Source organism: Eubalaena glacialis, chromosome 16, assembly GCF_028564815.1.
Source record: "Eubalaena glacialis isolate mEubGla1 chromosome 16, mEubGla1.1.hap2.+ XY, whole genome shotgun sequence".
Lineage (NCBI taxonomy): Eukaryota > Metazoa > Chordata > Mammalia > Artiodactyla > Balaenidae > Eubalaena > Eubalaena glacialis.
In genome coordinates, this window is record NC_083731.1 from 86,573,094 (window position 1) to 86,591,570 (window position 18,477).

An 18,477-nucleotide genomic window follows, 5' to 3' on the forward strand; every position below is an offset into this window, starting at 1 on the left:
CTTCTGGACTGAGTGAGCGGAGAGTCTCACAACCAGATGTAATTTTAAGGATATTTATCAGTCTGATGGGCAGTTGGTATGGACTTGTCATAAAGGACAAGTGCCTTGTAGGGTCAGGAACGCCCCACCCCCAGCAGGTATTACCTCTTAGTTGCTGGATGGTGGAAAGGTCCAGAGGTGGTGATGGTGTGGTACCCACCACGCTTTACCAACAGGGGACGTGGCTAGTTATCAACTGGTGTGGAAGTGTCTCGGCATCTCCACGGGCAGTTGAGTCGTCGCAGTGCCGGTGCAGCCTGCAGCGCTGTTTGCTGTTGCCGGTGGGTCAGCAGGGAGTGTGGTCCCCATCCTGCTGGCAAGGAACTTGCGGTGCAGGGGGGTTAAGCGACTTGCGCGAGGTCACAGAGGCGGTAACTGGCCAGGCTTCTGAAGCCCAGGGCTTTGATTTCTAGTCCGGTTTATCGCACGACACCAGCGGCACCGCGCGTGCGCCTAGCACAGGCTTCTGGGCTCGGGGGGAGTTCACGGTAGTCTTGGAGGGATGGGGCTCGGGCCTGTAATCCATCTCACTGCAGGGCGTGCGGGCCTGGGGGCCCGGGGCTGTGGGTACGGGCTGCGAGCACTGCTGTCTGGGACGTGCCCCAGGGGAGGCTACAGGAACCAGCCCCTGAGGACGGGAGGGTCGTAGGCCTGGGGGTGGGGGGGAGGGGAAGGGCGCACAGAGAACCCGGCTGGGCCTCGGGCCTGGGTGGCCAGAGGTCTGGGTGAGGTGGCGATTCTCTGGCGAACGGAGGGACGGCCATCGGGTGGGGAAGGGACACTCTTGTCCCCTCTCTGGTCACTTGTTTGTACGGCCGATGGGGACGTCCAGTTACAGAAGGTTTCAGAGGTTGTTTGACAAGAGGAGGACAGTGGCGTTGGCTGAGCGAGACTAAACCATCTGCGGGGCGGCGGGACCTGGCCCCGGGGTGGTCGGCCACCCTCGGCTGGGACTGAGCGCTGCGTTCCCCGCGGGATGTGTTCGGAGGTGGGCCGCGGGAGGTGATGGGGTCCTGAAGCCCTCGCGGCGGCGTTAGACTTTTTATCGAAGGGACCTGAGAGCTCCCCAGACCCCAGTGCCCCGGAGGTCGCTGCGACCTGACCAGACCCTCACCTGCATCTCAGCCAGCACAGCGTGGGAAAGGAAATGGGGTTGTTACGAGCCCGGGGAGCTGGGTGGTCTTGTCGGGGCAGCGTCCATGCCGCGGGCCGAGGTGTCGGGTTCTACGTCCCTCGCCCGTGTCTGTCACTCCCCCGGAAGATGAGCTCCGAGAGGCGGGGACCTGGTCTGGGTCACCGGCTCCTCTCCGGGGTCGGGAAGACGGCTCCTGTTCCCAGGAGCAGCGAGGCAGGGTGCGTGACGACCCCGCAGGCTGAAGCCCCTGGACGGCCAGGCGCGAGGTCATTAGCAGACCTTGCTTCCCACGTGGACGGCGGGGCCCCGGCTCTTCCCCTCTGCCGCCGGCCGGGGCCGCTCCCCAGGCGCCGGGGCCTCCGCTGCCTCCTCCGAGAGGCCCCGGCTTCTCAACCGGCTGTCTGGGCCAGCTGGGACCGACGGGGCCCGGAGCCGTGTCCCCTGCGCACGCAGTTGCCAGAAGCGGGGCTCCCGCGTCTCCAGAAGCGAGCAGTGGGTTCAGCCCTCGCGTGCCTTCGTGACGCTGTTGGAGCTGCTTTGCCAAATTCTGAAGGTTAAGAGGTTTTGTTCTTTTGTGGCCGTGGACAGCTGTGTCGCCTTCATTCCCTCCCTCAGAACCAGGCTGTGTGCGCGCTGTGTCCCCGCGATTCCAGGAGCATCCAGTGCGTCTGCCCCGGGGCCCCCTCACGCGCGGGGCAGGTAGTGGTGATGTGCCCCCAGCTCCCGGGGCCGCAGCGAGCCCACCGGGGCTGGTCACCAAATACATTGGAAAGCGAGATTCCAATAAAACGTTTTCCAGCTAAAGTATTAAATAAATTTGCTTGGAGGTGTTTTCTTTTACTGATGCAGGAGGGTCTCCCACCCCCTGCCCCCATCCAGTTTTAAATGTAATATTGAAACAAATTCAAGGGCTTTTCCTGCAGCCACCTTTGCAAGTCATTTGCCTGCAGTGGCTTCTCTTAAAAACACTGGGAAGGGAAAAGAGTGACTTTGTTTGCAGCTGAAGGGCTGGTCAGTTTCGGCTCATACCAGCCATTCGTACCCTCCGTTCAGGGCCATTTGGGAAGCAGCGGGACAATCACCTGTCCCCTGGCCATGGGCAAGGTGTCAGGTCAGCAGAAGGGCTTTATATTAAATGAAATGTAATATACGCACAATTGTTTTGCTGGAAGAAAATCAGGAGGAGCTTCTCAGCAATTAAGAGTATTCAATCAGGAGGAACTTCTCAGCAATTAAGAGTATTTCAAATCAAAACACATGTTCTTTAGGGGAGAGAGTACAGGTAGCATTAAACTTCGTAAACAACTCTTAACAGCAATTCTGTAGAAACTGGGACAGACCTGGGACAGACCAGTTCAGGGCTCCAGCCAAGGCTATGGCTCTCAGGACAGCCCTGCACCCTTTCTCTCAGCATCCATCACTCTGCAGTCTGAGGTCAAGGACCGTTCACTGCAAAGAGAGACAGGCAGCTAAAGGCGGTGCTCTGAGGCCAACCCTCAGGAATTTTAAGTCATTCTATTTATGTGTGTGGCCTACCTTAAATAAGCGAAAGCTTAGTGTTTAGGAGCTGGACTGTGTATTTGGTGCTTCTGGCTTTGGTAGGTGGAGGGGTTTTCTTCTCTCCTCCTCTGGGAAAAGATAAAGTCCCAGACCTCCACCTATATAGTCCCAGGCACATCAACTGCTTGGCTTTTCAACAATTGCTGGAAAATTCCCTTGAAAGATTCCTACGTGGAAAAGAATGTAGGCGGAAGATACTAGAGGCTGGAGCAGGCTCCTGCCACATGCCGTGTTCCTCTGACCACACTTCAGTCCCTCGAATTATGTATATCGTGCATAAACATTTAGAAAATACACAGCAGAATCTGAATGATTTTCCAAAGTATCCTGAGTCTCTTTCGGAGAGAGAACTGTCCTAGAGAACGTTGCCTTAGGCGGAAATGTAGGGTCTGCACACTGTCTTCAGCTGCCGTTGGCCTCAGTGGTTCAAGTTCATGCTGGTGAGCACAGTCGCAAAGGCAGATTTTGTAGACACGACCGAGAGATGGCAAAGGTTGGAATTTAACACTTCGCTGTTGATTGTATTAAATCGTTTTGTTTTGCGTGATGAAAAAAAAGGTGCGGATTGCCGGGGGCGCAGGCCTATGTAGAGCAGAGGAAAAGCTGCAGAATTCTGCCTGGAAGTGTGGCTGGCCTCCTCTCCCTGATGTGCCTGGAGATGTGGCCACCAAGGTGGTGACTACTGCCCAAGTTCAGTTCTAATGGGACAAGGCCTGTTTGGGAGGATTTGATACCGGCCAGGGTTCCTGGCCTTCCCCAAGCGATAGAAATTGATCAGAGGCCAGACAAGAAATTCAGGCAAGGCTTTATCGGGGCCCCTGCTGCAGCAGGGGGAGTGAGAACAAACAACAGGTTCCCTTGCTTGCTGGATCCGTGACCTGGTTCCTTATATGGAGAGAAGGTAGGGGTGTGTCCAGGGGTGGGGCTGGAGGCGTGGCTTCGGTGGTCTGCCCGCCCCTTGGGTGGTGTTGAGTGCAGGGGGCACGCGCAGTACCCTGCTTTTGTTCTTGGCTTTTCAGAATTGACAGTTGGGTTTTTTGGTCTTTTTGTATTTTATTGTCCATAATTTGCCCGGATTGCGCATGCGTGCAGTTATTTTTAGTCCCTTAGAGTTTCTTTGTATTTTCTTGCTGGAGGAGAGGTGTGTCCAGGCGCCAGCCCTGCGGCCCTGCCTCTGCCCGGCTCCCAGCCTGTCTCAGAATCAGTCTGCTGAGGGAAGTTGTAATAAATTTGAAGTGGGCAATTAAGAGGTTTTTTGGGTTCCGGACTCAAGCCTCTGCAGGGAGCTGTCTCCAGGCTCTCTTTCCTTCCTGTCCCCCACCCCCGGGAAGCGTAGAGCTGCCCGAAGCCAGGGCCTGAGGCCGGTTTCCAGTGAGGACACCCCCTTCTCTACGCTTCCAAGGCCAACTTCTGGGCCCTCAGCTCTCCCTGACCCCGGGTTCCCCAGGTTCCATGTGGCCTCCGCGGTGTGAGCTGTGCATCCCAGGGAGCCCCAAGGCCGTGGACTCTTGCCGGAATGCGACGTGTTGTGCCTCCAGGGAATCCAAGAGGTCTCTTCACACTGTTTTGAAATAATGTCGGGGAGGAAAACTTCCATCTGCCCTCTCAGGTCTGCGGCTGGTCTAAGAGATTCACTGACATCAGACATAAACAGGAGAAAAGCGTACACATTTACTTAATATTTTTAGGTGTACGTGAGAGTCTGCAGAAGGAAAATGAAGACCCCAAAAAGCCGTTAGGCCCAGCAGCTTATCTACCTTTTTACACAAAGAGAGACTGTGGGGTGTGACCCAGGGGGCTTGGGCTAAGTGGCAGGAAACTGTGGGGCAGTGGCAGGGAAACTCGTGGAAGATCAGGGTTATTGCAGAAGGTGGTCTGTCTGGGCCCGTGCCTGTCTCTGGTGCTGAGAACGCCCTTCTCTTCCTGGTGCAGGGAGGGCCCCTTTCTCATGGGGGATGCTAGGACCTGTTTTTAGGTGGAAAGGGGAGGGCAGAGCTGCTTCTCAGGTGCTTTCAGCTCAAAATCATCATTATGCCAAAGCGGCCTATCTTGGGGTGGCATGTCCTGACCCCCTTCGATGACAGTGTCGTGACTTCACGCTGGCCAACAGAATCTGAACTTCCCACATCTCAGTTTGCAGGGAAACGGGGATGAACCAAAGGGAATAAAGTAACTGAGGGGGAAGTCCTGTGCACAGGTCTTCCCTTTGCCTGATCCATCCGACTCAGAGTGGCCCTCGGGCGCCCTTCTCATAAAGGGGGCCTGGCCTCAGAGCAGCCGAGCTCCTGTTTATCTGCCATTCAGATCCCCCTGCACTCCTGCCATGAACAGCATTTCCAGGCTGTCAGCTTGGCGAGCGGAGCATGTATATATGCAGGTACAGACCCAAAGTACCTGCTGACAAAGCCTCTGTGTAATAGTCTGGAGTCCCTATGGCAGTAACTGCTTATTAGTGGGAAAGAAATTCACAAATAAAGCACGGTCCGATCATTTACTTTAACAAAAGATTTATTTGAAACAGGTTTGTGCAGACATACACCAGTCAACGGACTGATTAAAGCCACGAATCACTACATTTTCCAAACCCCCTAAAAACACCAGGAAAATGCCCTTCATCTGCATTCACTCCAGGAGGGAACCCAGCTCCACTGTTCTGTGCTGCTGTAATTTAACAACCAGAGGACGTTAATAGGATGTGAACATGGTAACACTTCTAGAGGGAGGGAACAGAACCCCCAGACTCCATAAAAAAGCTCCCCCCCCCCACCGCCCGCTCTGCTGGGAGCCAATTAAACATGCCTCCACTGCCCCCTTCCCTCTGCATAGCCAGATTAAAACCTCCCTGGCGCAAACGGTATTTCAGCAACGCGAGCACAGATGTGACAGCAGACGGGAGAGCACGTGGCTTTGCCTGCATGAGGAAGACACCACAAGGATGGCACGCTCAGACAGCAGCCCAGGAAGGATGCATCGCCCACTGAGGCTGCAGGCCCTGGGGGGAGGCTGGGGGCAGTGGCCCAGCAGGCCTCCCAGTTCAGCGACGCGGGAGAGGGAGGGTAGAGCGAGAGCGTCAGGACTTGGATTGAGTTTATTAATGAAAAACCGAAAAAGTGTTCCGTGGTGCAGGGATCTCGTTGGAGGGAGGGCAACTCTATACGACAGGACAGATTTTTCCTTCCCAATTCTGTACCTGGTGTTTACTGAGCTACCTGTAGCTGCATGCCCAGCTGTCTTTAGGAATACGACCGACTCCAGTCCCCTCGGAAGTGGGTTCACATCCTGATCTTCAGGTGTCCCTCCTCCTTCTGGCCCTTTCTCAACACTGTCGAGCTGGCCTGTGAAAGGCTCTCGATAAGCTCTCTTGACCCCTGGGTTTCCTGGGCAGGGTTATTTGGATAGCGCCATTCCTTCAACTTTCTTCTTCCTCTTGCTGTTGTAAATCAAAGCCACCTGACACTTTGTTCCCGACTTTTAAAACGAACAGGTCTCCTTTCCGTAGCCAGGTCGGGAGAAATGCCGTTGGGCTAATCTTGGGAGCTTGTTTTTCTTGGTCTGATGCCTGGGAGTAGATATCTCTAAGGCAACTAGGGCAAGAGATTGTCACTTGAAAATGAGCCAGCCTGGGTGTAAAAAGAATGGCTCTCTTGTCTCCCCTGGGTCAGGGGAGCAGAGGTGTTCTGCGGGGTGACAGCTGTGGGTTATGCTTGGTGTGGGGAAACGGGGGAGCTTGCCCCTCTTCTCCAGTCCCACTGGTTTCTTAGCTCGCCCCTGAGAGCTGTGTGGGCTCAGAGACCTTTCTTCCTGCTGAGAGGATTTCCCTTCACCCCTCACTCAGACCCAACAAACCAAGAGTGCTTTAAACAGCCCAAGTTGGAAGTCTGGCATTAAATGGAGCTCTTGTAAAAGAGAATGGAAGTGGGTGGTGGACAGTTGGGGATGCTGAAAAAAAAACTCAACAAAGAGTCCAGCACATCAAGTTGAGTATCCCAGGTGTGTTGCTTTTGGGAAGAACACTTATTAACATGTCATTACACAGGAACTTGGGTCCTGACCTCGGAGACCCACTGGAAAATCTTCTACCTGTTCTCCTAGCTCTTCAAGATGGAAAGATGGCAAGTGTGAGGCGAAATAATCTCCCCCAAGGCTGACAGAGACCAAGAACTGCCTTGAGCCAGTGAAGAACCAGCCTCAAAGTCAACTGCTGTATTGCTTCCTTTTTTTTTTTTTTTTTTTTTGGAGGGGGCGCTTTATTTTCACTATCTCCATCACTATTATACTTTCTAATTTAAGCATTTGCATGAAGAAAGTATTTAATGAATACCATGGGGGATGCCATCCTTTAACTTGACCTGATAACTCATTTCTTTGCCATATTATTATTTCAGGCTCTGCTTAACCACAGTTTTTTTTCCCTGTTCAAGTTTTTTATTTTATGGATCCCAGGAGATAAAGGCTACATTTCAAATGCTGAGCCTAAATCACTCCTTGAATTACTTTGGGGCAATGACCCTGGGCAGTAGTTCAAACCCCGGCTGAACTGTGTGTAGTTCTTTCACATGTTCAAAACCAAGGACTACCTTATCCTACAGCAGAGTTTTGCAAACATTCTGTTCAACCTGTGGTCTAAGGCATAAATCTCCAGGAGCAGGAATATGATAGAATATTCTCTTCCTTATGGTTCAAAAAGATAAAGGGTCATTGTTTTAACAGTGAGATTATAGACTAGAGCTTTCTTTAAGAAAAAAAAAAAAATCCAGCCGTAGTCTGTGATATATGTCCATATGCATTTTCAGATATTAGTTACTTACACTTACTTTTTCATTATTCACTGTTTCTTGACAAGTGATTACAGATTCTCACTGCCAGCTCCCTACAGCAAGACCTAAAGCCTTGTCAGGGAAAAGAAAAGGCCAGCAGAGCTCTCAGCTGTGATCTGCTAAAGCCCAGGCTCGCATGTTAGGGTATCACTCCAAATGTTAAAGAAACGGCATCTCCTTTCTCCAAAGCACAGGTTTTGTGTGTGTATTGGGAGACGGGAGAATGTAACACTGGTCAAGAAGCCTGGAATATTCTGCATAGAGACAGGCTAGACCACTGGCCCTGAGTGGAATCTGCCACTTCAGCCCAATCCAGAGTCTGGCCCCGCGGTGCCGACCTGCCAGCCCGTGTGTCATTTTCTGTGTTGCAGAGTGACAAGTCCCAGGTGGCATCTCCACTGAGCTGACAGTGTGCAGCTTAAGTCTGGCCCACCCTACTCCCCGGGGGAGCGCTTGTGTGTGACACTCTGACCTCAGTTTAAAGATAGGATAAATGACACAACCCCCGAGTCGGCCCGGCTGAACATCATACATCACACGTAGTGACAGCTGCTCCTCCTAGAAACCCAATTTAGTCATTTGGCTACAAGGTAGCTTAATCACAGGAGAGAATAAATAGAAAGGCATCCCTCTAATGCTTTCTTCTGTGTGCATATTTCATGACTGCAAAGACTGTTTAGTCTACTTCTCAAGGGAACTGGAAAATAGATGTAAAAAACTCAGAAAAATCTGAACTGTATTTTAATGTAAAAAATGAAAACCAAAAAGCCCCAGATAAGCGCACACTGTAATTCACAAATCTGATTCGGAAGGCTTTAAGTTCAAGAACGAGCCAAGTGTTCGACAGAGGATTGAGTTTGAATTCCCTTTTCCAACTAGGCTTAGTTCCCAAATGAAACTAAATCGTCAGGATGCCTAACAGGACTCAGTGAGAATGTTCGTTTCTCCTCTGTACTCAGGACTTCATCCTCCTGTGTGTGCAGGGAAGGCGTCCACCTTGCTTTGCTGTGTTAATTACAGGCACATATTCTGTTGTGATTCCTGCACGACGGTCCTTCAACCACTCATCTTGCTGGGTGCTCTAGTGTTTAAAATGTCTTCGACCTTGGGGAGGAAGGAGTGGCACCTGGACTTGCCTGTTCGCTGCATTGTTCTGCTTGCCCTGGATCCCCCTCTGGGTCCCCGTCACCTCACGAGCGGGGGATTCGTTTTTGTGGTCCACGCAAATCATACTCTAAATTACCTCCATGCCCAGTGAGATGTGGGTGCTCCGAAATGATGGGGAGGAAGCGAAATGCCCTGTTGTTTTACTTCCTAATTTAGCTCAGCCCTCCCCAGAGGGACCGTGCCGTTTTAAGCAGCAGCAGCTGCCCAGAAGTATTGATGTTAAGCCAGATCCAAAAATCTGGTTCAGCTGCCAAAGCTGTGAGCAGAGGACGTGCCTCCAGACTGGGCGTTTATGAAGGGCTCCAGGTGCCGCTTTCCCACCCCAAGGCATCCGGGTTCGGTCCACGTTCAGAACGTGGGACTCCGTGGTTCAAAGTCAGGGACTCGGCACTCCCCTTCCTCGTCTGAGATTCAGGGCCCCTCGTGTGCAGAGAGCTGCCTGCGTCTAGCCCTGGCTGGGTAAGGAAGGAAAACCTGTCAATGTAAGGAAGGCCGTTTCCTTGAAATGTTTGGACTTCTGTTCACTGAAAACCACGCATCCGTGGACACCTGAGGCTGATCGTGTGACAACTGTCTGGGCTTCAGGGCTTGATTTCAGAAATTTCTACTGAGATTTGCAGGAAAAGTGTCTCCGTGCCCTTGCTTCCCTCCAACGGTCGTCTTCCTCAGCAGCCTCGGGGGCCCTCCCTCTCCCCACTGGGTTACTCATCGGCTCAGATTGTGGAGCGACAGATGTGCTCCTTCGCTGGGGAGATGTGCTATGAATTCACTCAAAAGGCAAAACGTGCTCTGAGCGCCCAAGAGAACAAGCGTGGGTTCTAATTTAAGCAGGTGCCCAGGTCCAGGGGTCTGGAGGCCGGGAAATGAGTTTTGAGAGCCTGTCCAGGGCGGGCAGGGCCCCAGCGGCTCCACCATTGCCCTGACCTGCAGGCTCCCCTGTCATCAGAAAGAGGCAGATAGAACAGACACTTAGAATCTACGCGAATCGCTATGTTTGTTTAGTTATAGAGGAAGGGGTTTCTCGCATCCATATCTGAATCTGGGGAGAAGCAGGGAGGGCGGGGGTCTGGGCGGGTGCCCGCTGCCGCCGTGCACCAAGCGTGGGAAGAGCCATGCAGCAGGTCTGAGCGCGGGGCGCCCGGGCAGCAAGGGTGCAGGGACCAGGGGGACCCCGACGGGCCCGCCCTGCTGGGAATGTGACTGAGGTTCCAATTGTCGTTCTCAGGTGTACCACCCAGATACCTATGTTTGTGATTTCACTGCAATCAGGACGTTTATGCCAACTTCATACAAACAAAGGGGGGAATCAAAGCAAGCTGGCAGCTTGCCTCCAGTGAGGTTTACACGCTGACCGCGGACCGAATCTGTGGGTTGACAACACAGGAAGTCGGCGTGCCCGCTGCAGCCCCACCAGGTGGGTTTCTCGTGCACCATGAAACCCACTCTGTCTTCTCCCAGAACCGCCGGGACTGATGTTGAAATACTGGTGAAACATAATGTTTTTAATTTCACACCTCACGGAGCACAGTTGAATGCTTCGGAACAGCGTAAACAAACGTCAGGCCAAGCACTGCGGATGGACGAGTGGGAAGGGGGAAAGTGGCTTCCCCTGCGGCCTGTGTCCAGGTTTGCGAGGGCATCGAGAACGAACAAACGGGTGGGCTAAGGCCACGGGATGTGTTTCCGGTGTTTTGGCCACTGACACCCGTCTCTTCTGACAAACACGTGTTAACCCTGGGTGCAGCAAATGCATCTCTTTCTGAGGCTCCATCGGGAGACCACGTCTTACTTCTTCCTGGATTTCTGTTTGGTGGTGTCGTAGGCGCGAACTATTTCTTCCTGGGTCACGGCTCCGTGCTCCTCTTGCGAGAAGGCGTATCCATCTGGAAGAGGAGCACAGAGGGCCTGATTAAGAGGAGAGACTAGGAGAAGCTGCTTCTGGGGGGGGGGCTGCTGCCGAGCTTCTACACACTGGCCTCCGTAGCCTTGGATGGGGGTCCAGAGACCTGTGACCCCCTTGAAGGGGCGGGTGGCCAAGAGTGGGCAGAGGCCGAGTGGTGCTGTGCTGATGGGCAGGGCTCAGAGGGGTGGCCTCCCATTTCTGCCTGTGAAGCATAATCAGTGGGTCACTGGTCCATGGCTGCACTTTCCCACCACCAGTCAAGGGGAAAGGCAAAGTCATTCTGCGCCGGAAATGACCCAATCCGCCCGAAGCTGCAGGCCAGTCGGTAATTTATGAAGCTGTAAACATGCCAGATAAATAGGCACATGCTAACAGTAAAGGCTGGCAAAGTGCACAGTGCTGGGAGCTTGCCTCACTGAAATCGTATGGATTTGGACCAGTAATACATTACAGCGGGTTTACTTTTGGGTAAAGAAAGAAAAAGATCACTAGATAAAGTCAAGAGGAATTTAATGATTGGCCCAGTGGCTACAGAAAGACTGCTTTTTACAATCAGTTCCAATAATGATGCCGGTAACAATAGCAGACAGTTATCGAATGCTCCGTGTCTCAGGCACTGTTGTATGTATTACGCACACATAGCTCAGTTCTTCCTCCCGACAGCCCTATGAGATGGGTGAGAGTTCTTCCCATGTCACAGGTGGGGAAACTGAGGCACAAGGTGATGTCATGACTTGCCCAAGGGCCGGCGCTCTCCTGCAGCTCCGTCCTGAGGTTCTGAGACGGGGTTAGCATTCACAGCCCAAGGCAGGGCTGTCCCTCCTAACTGGCCCTTCCCACAGGAGGGACATTTGCAGGAGTCCCTCTCTGTTGACCGACCCTTCTGGGTCAGGGGTACGGAAACGTCCTGCAGCTGGATTCGACCTTCTGAGCAAAAGACATCACAGGCAACAGCCTGCCTCTTGTCTGTGCATATTTATGACTGTTACTGGAGCTGTTAGTTTGTCATAGCCTTTAAAGGAGAAGAAATCAGAAATTTTGCCCATGTATCGTCCTGGATTCTTTTTTTTTTTTAATTTTTAATTTTATTGATATATTGGAGTATAGCTGATTAACAATGTTGTGTTAATTTCAGGTGTACAGCAAAGTGATACAGTTATACATGTACCTATTTTTCAAATTCTTTTCCCATTTAGGTTATTACAGAGTATTGAGCAGAGTTCCCTGTGCTATGTCCTTGTTGGTTATCTATTTTAAATAGAGCAGTGTGTACATGTCAGTCCCTAACTCCTAATCTATCCCTACACCCCCTCACCCCCGGTTCCATAAGTTCACTCTCTAAGTCTGTGAGTCTGTTTCTGTTTTGTAAGTAAGGTCATTTGTACCATTTTTTTAGATCCTGCATATAAGTGATATCATGTGATATTTGTCTTTGGCTGACTTACTTCACTTAGTATGATAATCTCCAGGTCCATCCATGTTGCTGCAAATGGCATTATTTCATTCTTTTTAATGGCCTTGTATATTCCATTGTCTATATGTACCACATCTTCTTTATCCGTTCATCTGTCAATGGACATTTAGGTTGCTTCCATGACCTGGCTATTGTAAACATTGCTGCAATGAACATTGGGGTGCATGTATCCTTTCGAACCATGTTTTTCTCCAGATATTATGCCCAGGAGTGGGATTGCTGGATCATAGGGTAGCTCTGTTTTTAGCTTCTTAAGGAACCTCCACACTGTTCTCTGTAGTGGCTGCACCAACTTACATTCCCACCGACAGTGTACGAGGGTTCCCTTTTCTCCATACCCTCTCCAGCATTTCTCCTTTGCAGACTTTTTTGATGATGGCCATTCTGACTGGTGTGAGGTGATATCTCATTGTAGTTTTGATTTGCATTTCTCTAATTAATGACGTTGAGGATTTTCTCATGTGCCTCTTGGCCATGTGTATGTCTTCTTTCAAGAAATGCCTATTTAGGTCTTCTACCTATTTTCTGATTGGGTTGTTTGTTTTTTTGATATTGAGCCATATGAGATGTTTGTAAATTTTGGATATTAACCCCTTGTCGGTTGCATCATTTGCAAGTATTTTCTCCCATTCTGATGGTTGTCTTTTCTTTTGTTTGCGGTTTCCTTTGCTGTCAAAAGCTTTTGAGTTTAATTAGGTCCCATTGGTTTATTTTCATTTTTATTTCCATTACTCTAGGAAATGTATCAAAAAAGATACTGATGCGATTTATATCAAAGAGTGTTCTGCCTATGTTTTCCTCTAAGAATTTTATGGTATCTGGTCTTACATTTAGGTCTTTAATCCATTTTGAGTTTATTTTTGTGTATGGTGTTAAAAAATGTTCTAATTTTTTTTTTTTGTATGTAGCTGTCCAGTTTTCCCAGTACCATTTATTGAAGAGACTGTCTTCTCTATTGTGTAGTCTTGCCTCCTTTGTCATAGATTAATTGACCGTAGGTGCGTGGGTTTATTTCTGGGCTTTCTTTCCTGTTCCATTGATCTATATTTCTATCTCTGTACTAGTACCACAGTTTTGATGACTGTAGCTTTGTAGTATAGTCTGAAGTCAGGGAGCCTGATCCCTCCAGCTCTGTTTTTCTTTCTCAAGATTGCTTCGGCTATTCGGGGTCTTTTGTGTCTCCATACAAATTTTAAGATTTTTTTTGTTCTAGGTCTGTGCAAAATGCCACTGGTAATTTGATAGAGGTTGCACTGAATCTGTAGATTGCCTTGGGTAGTATAGTCGTTTTGACAATATTGATTCTCCCAATCCAAGAATATGGTATATCTTTCCATCTGTTTGTGTCATCTTTGATTTCTTTCTTCTTACAGTTTTTGGAGTACAGGTCTTTTGCCTCCTTAGGTAGGTTTATTTGTAGGCATTTTATTCTTTTTGATGTGATGGTAAATGGGATTGTTTCTTTAATTTCTCTTGCAACTTTACCAAATTCATTGATGAACTCTAGTAATTTTCTGGTTGCATCTTTAGGATTTTCTATACGCATTGGGTTTGCCAAAAAATTCGTTTGGGTCTTTCCATAGGATGTTATGAAAACACCCAAACGAAGTTTTTGGCCAACCCAATGGTATCATGTCATCTGCAAACAGTGACAGTTTTACTTCTTTTCCAATTTGGATTACCTTTATTTCCTTTTCTTCTCTGATTGCCATGGCTAGGACTTCCAAAACTATGTTGTGGTGAGACTGGACATCCATGTCTTGTTCCTGATCTTAGAGGAAATGCTTTCAGCTTTTCACCATTGAGTATGATGTTAGCTGTAGGGCTGTCATATATGGCCTTTATTATGCTGAGGTAGGTTCCCTCTTTGCCCACTTTCTGGAGAGTTTTTATCATAAATGGGTGCTGAATTTTGTCAAAAGATTTTTCTGCATCTATTGAGATGATCATATGGTTTTTATTCTTCAATTTATTGATGTGATGTATCACACTGATTGATTTGTGGGTAATGAAAAATCCTTGCATCCCTGGGATAAATCCCACTTGATCGTGGTGTATGATCCTTTTAATGCATTGTTGGATTTGGATTGCTAGTAGTTTGTTGAGGATTTTTGTGTCTGTGTTCATCAGTGATATTGGCCTGTAATTTTCTTGTTTTGTGGTATCTTTGTCAGGTTTTGGTATCAGGATGATGGTGGCCTCATAGAATGAGTTTGGGAGTTTTCATTCCTCTGCAATTTTTTGGAATAGTTTCAGAAGGATAGGTATTGACTCTTCTCTAAATGTTTGATAGGATTCACCTGTGAAGCCACTTGGTCCTCAACTTTTGTTTGTTGGGAGTTTTTTTAATCACAGTTTCAATTTCAGTACTTGTGATTGGTCTGTTCATATTTTCTATTTCTTCCTGGTTCAGTCTCGGGAGATTGTACCTTTCTAAGAATTTGCCCATTTCTTCCAGGTTGTCCATTTTATTGGCATACAGTTGCTTGTAGTAGTCTTATGATCCTTTGTATTTCTGTGGTGTCTGTTGTAACTTCTCCTTTTTCATTTCTGATTTTATTGATTTGAGCCCTCTCCCTCTTCTTCTTGATGGGTCTAAAGGTTTATCAATTTTATCTTTTCAAAGAACCAGCTTTTAGTTTCATTGATCTTTTCTATTGTTTTCTTTGTCTCCATTTCATTTATTTCTGTTCTGATCTTTATAATTTTTTTCCTTCTGCTAACTTTGGGTTTTGTTTGTTCTTTCTCTAGTTGCTTTAGGTATAAGGTTAGGTTGTTTATTTGAGATTTTTCTTGTTTCCTGAGGTAAGATTGTAATTGCAATAAACTTCCCACTTAGGACTGCTTTTGCCATGTCCCATAGGTTTTGGATCATTGTGCTTTCATTTTCATTTGTTTCTAGGTATTTTTTGATTTCCTCTTTTGTTTCTTCAGTGATCCATTGGTTGTTTAGTAGTATATTATTTAGTCTCCACGTGTTTGTGTTTTTTATAGTTTTTTCCTTGTAGTTTATTTCTAATCTCATAGTGGTGTGGTCGGAAAAGATGCTTGATACGATTTCAATTTTCTTAAATTTACCGAGGCTTGCTTTGTGGCCCAGCATGTGATCAGTCCTGGAGAATGTTCCATGTGCACTTGAGAATAATGTGTATTCTGCTGCTTTTGGATGGAATGCTCTATAAATATCAAGTCCATCTGGTCTAATGTGTCATTTAAGGCCTGTGTTACCTTTTTGACTTTCTGTCTGATCTGTTCATTGATGAACGTGGCGTGCTAAAGTCCCCCACTATTATTGTGTTACTGTTGATTTCTCTTTTTATGGCAGTTAGTATTTGCCTTATATGTTGAGGTGCCCCTATGTCGGGTGCATATATATTTACAATTGTTATATCTTCTTCTTGGATCGATCCTTTGATCATTATGTAGTGTCCTTCTTTGTCTCTTGTCACAGTCTTTATTTTAAAGTCTATTTTGTCTGATATGAGTATTGCTATTCCAGCTTTCTTTTGATCTCCATTTGCATGGAACGTCTTTTTCCATCCCCTTGCTTTCAGTCTGTATGTGTCCCTAGATCTGAAGTGGGCTTCCTGTATACAGCGTATGTATGGGTCTTGTTTTTGTATCCATTCACCCAGCCTTTGTCTTTTGGTTGGAGCATTTAATCCATTTACCTTTAAGGTAATTATTGATATGTATGTTCTTACTGCCATTTTGTTAATTGTTTTGGATTTGTTTTTGTAGGTCTTTTTTCTTCCCTTCCTCTTTTGTTCTCTTCTCTTGTGATTTGATGACTAACTTCAGTGTTGTGTTTGGATTCCTTTTCCTTTTTTGTGTGTGTATCTATTGTAGGTTTTTGGTTTGCAGTTACCATGAGGTTTTGATATAGCAGTCTGCATATAAACAAGATTGTTTTAAATTGCTGGACTTTTAATTTCAAACGCATTTCCAGTATCCTGCATTTGTGCTCCCCTCTTCTCATGATTGCTGGTTTTGATTTCATATTTGTGTGCAGACAATTTCTTACCTCTACTGTATGTTTGCCTTGACTCGTGAGCTGTTCTGTTCATAATTTTCTTGTTTTCTAGTTGTGGCCTTTTCTTTGCTGCCTAGAGAAGTTCCTTTAGCATTTGTTGCAAAGCTGGCCTGGTGGTGCTGCATTCTCTTAGCTTTTGCTTGTCTGTAAAGCTTTTGATTTTTCTATCAAATCTGAATGAGAGCCTTGCTGGGTAGAGTATATTTAGTTTAGTTTCTTGCCTTTCATCACTTTAAATATATCATGCCACTCCCTTCTGGCCTGCAGAGTTTCTGTTGAGAAATCAGCTCATAACCTTAGGGGAGAGTTCCCTTGTACATTACTTGTTGCTTTTCTCTTACCGCTTTTTTTTTCTTTGTCTTTCGTTTTTGTCAGTTTGTGTCTCGGCATGTTCCTCCTTGGGTTTATTGTCCCTAGGACTCTCTGTGCTTCCTGGACTTGGGTGACTGTTTCCTTTCCCATGTTAGGGAAGTTTTCAGCTATTAGCTCTTCAAATACTTTCTCAGGTTCAGAACTTTCACTCCTGTGGGAGAACTTGTGGTATAATTATTTTCCAGTTTGCGGGCTGCCTACGCGGTGGGTATGGTACTTGATTTTATCATGATTTCTCCCCTCCTACTGTCTTGTTGTGGTGGCGGCTTTGCTTTTGGATGTAGGGTGTCTTTTCTGGTAGGTTCCAGCGTTTTCTTGTTGATGTTGTTCAGCAGTTAGTTGTGATTTTGATGTTTCTCTAAGAAGAGGTGAGCTCATGTCCTTGTACTCTGCCATCTTGTGACCCTTCATCCTGGATTCTTACTTTACTCAGACATTTGGCTTAAAAAGGAAAGTTTCTGGACTATAAAGACATACAATAGCAATGTATAAAAAAGTCCTCGTGGGGATGGAGAAGAGGAGGTGACTTTCCTGCTCTGATCACACTGTAACCCGAGTCTCCATCCCCCCCAGGGCTGGCTGGCCAGCTCTTCCCGAGAGCATGCCTTTCAGCCTGAGAGGACCCCGGGGCTCAGGAGGGCCACCCTGGGAGGCAAGAGGTGTGGGCTGGGCTGCAGAGGTGGCCTGGGAGCCACTGAGGACACGGCTGGCAGCAGGGAGCAGGTGGGGGTGAAAGCAGATTGAGAACAGAGGTGCCCCCACGGGACGTCGGTCGAGCTGCTCACCAAGACCAAACGCACGACCCAAAGGCCCCACCCCAGGACAGCAGCCCGAGGGCAGCGTGAGCCTCTCCAGCCGGTGCGGGCAGGCAGCTCATCCTGCCCTGAGTGGCCCTGGCGCTCCTGGGCTTTCTCACGGCCCACTGCTTCCTACAGGGAGGCTGTGCTGGGTCTCCCAGCCTCGGGGGCTTCCTGGGATCTAAAGAGGAAATGCCTCCTCTCACCTCTGAGCTGTGGGTCGGAGGTGACGGTGGACGAGGAAACCTCCTGAAACCTGTGTGGCCGCGGGCACTGCAGCCCTGCTGTCCAGGCCCCAGTGTGCTCTTTGTGCTGTGTCTTGGCTGCCACGATGTACCAGACCAGCTGCTTCTCCCTGGGCCATTTCAGAGCAAATCGAGCAAATAGCACCGTCTCCTCCAGCAGTAAGGCTGGGCTCTGGACAGCATCCACCTTCCCGTCTCCCGAAGGGGATGTTTCTAGGCATATTGGTTGTTTCCCGAGCTGGCCCCACAGCTGTCCTTGGATCCCCCGTGCTGCTGGGTGGTGGGCCCGCCACCCAGGGGGACGCTTCCCTGCAGAAGGCACCCTGACCCCGAGAGATGGGGACACCGTGTAGCTGCTCTTCCCTCCCCAGGGAGGTAGGTGACCGCGGGGCTCTCTGTCCTGAGCTGGCCATCCCCCTGCCCTGCTTTCACGGTAGAGCCGAGCCCAGGGCCGAGGCGCTGGTGAGAAGCGCTCGTTCCAATCCTTGCTTGGCTGTGACTTGGCCACAGAACCGGGGCCCTTTAAGCTCTCCGTCTTCTTGGTTTACTTTTCTGTAAAATGAATGGGCTGGACTGGGCCAGGTCCAGGCCCTCCCAGCTCCTATCCACCACATGGGCGCCAGCATGGTTCCTTGGCTGGTGACGCCCAGGCCACAGAGGCCTCTCCTGTGGTCGGGGCTAATTCTACACTTGGCGCCCGGAGAGGAGGCCTCTACTCCAGGCCAGGGACGAAGGAGCCTGTCTTGACAGCCCAAACAGCGCAATTGCTACCTGCTTTTTAATGTGGTTTTTTTTTTGGGGGTGGGGGGCAGGGCAAGGAAGGAAGGGGACTTGCTGAGACGTAAACATGAACATTGTTTGGGACTGCCCTTTTGGGAAAAGCATCTGGAATTGTCTACCCCTGTTCAGGTGGAAGGGGCAGCAGCCCTGTCTTT

At 49.0% G+C, this 18,477-nt stretch overlaps 1 protein-coding gene across 1 annotated transcript in view; it reads right to left on the reverse strand.

Moving 5' to 3' along the window:
* Positions 1–10,301: 10,301 nt before the first annotated feature.
* Positions 10,302–18,477, reverse strand: part of LOC133076429 (phospholipid-transporting ATPase IB) — a 457,024-nt gene continuing 448,848 nt past the window's right edge. The window contains exon 36 of the mRNA XM_061170962.1: positions 10,302–10,601. Within this exon, the coding sequence (XP_061026945.1) occupies positions 10,504–10,601 (98 nt within the window). The 3' untranslated portion in view covers positions 10,302–10,503. The remainder of the gene's footprint in view (positions 10,602–18,477) is intronic.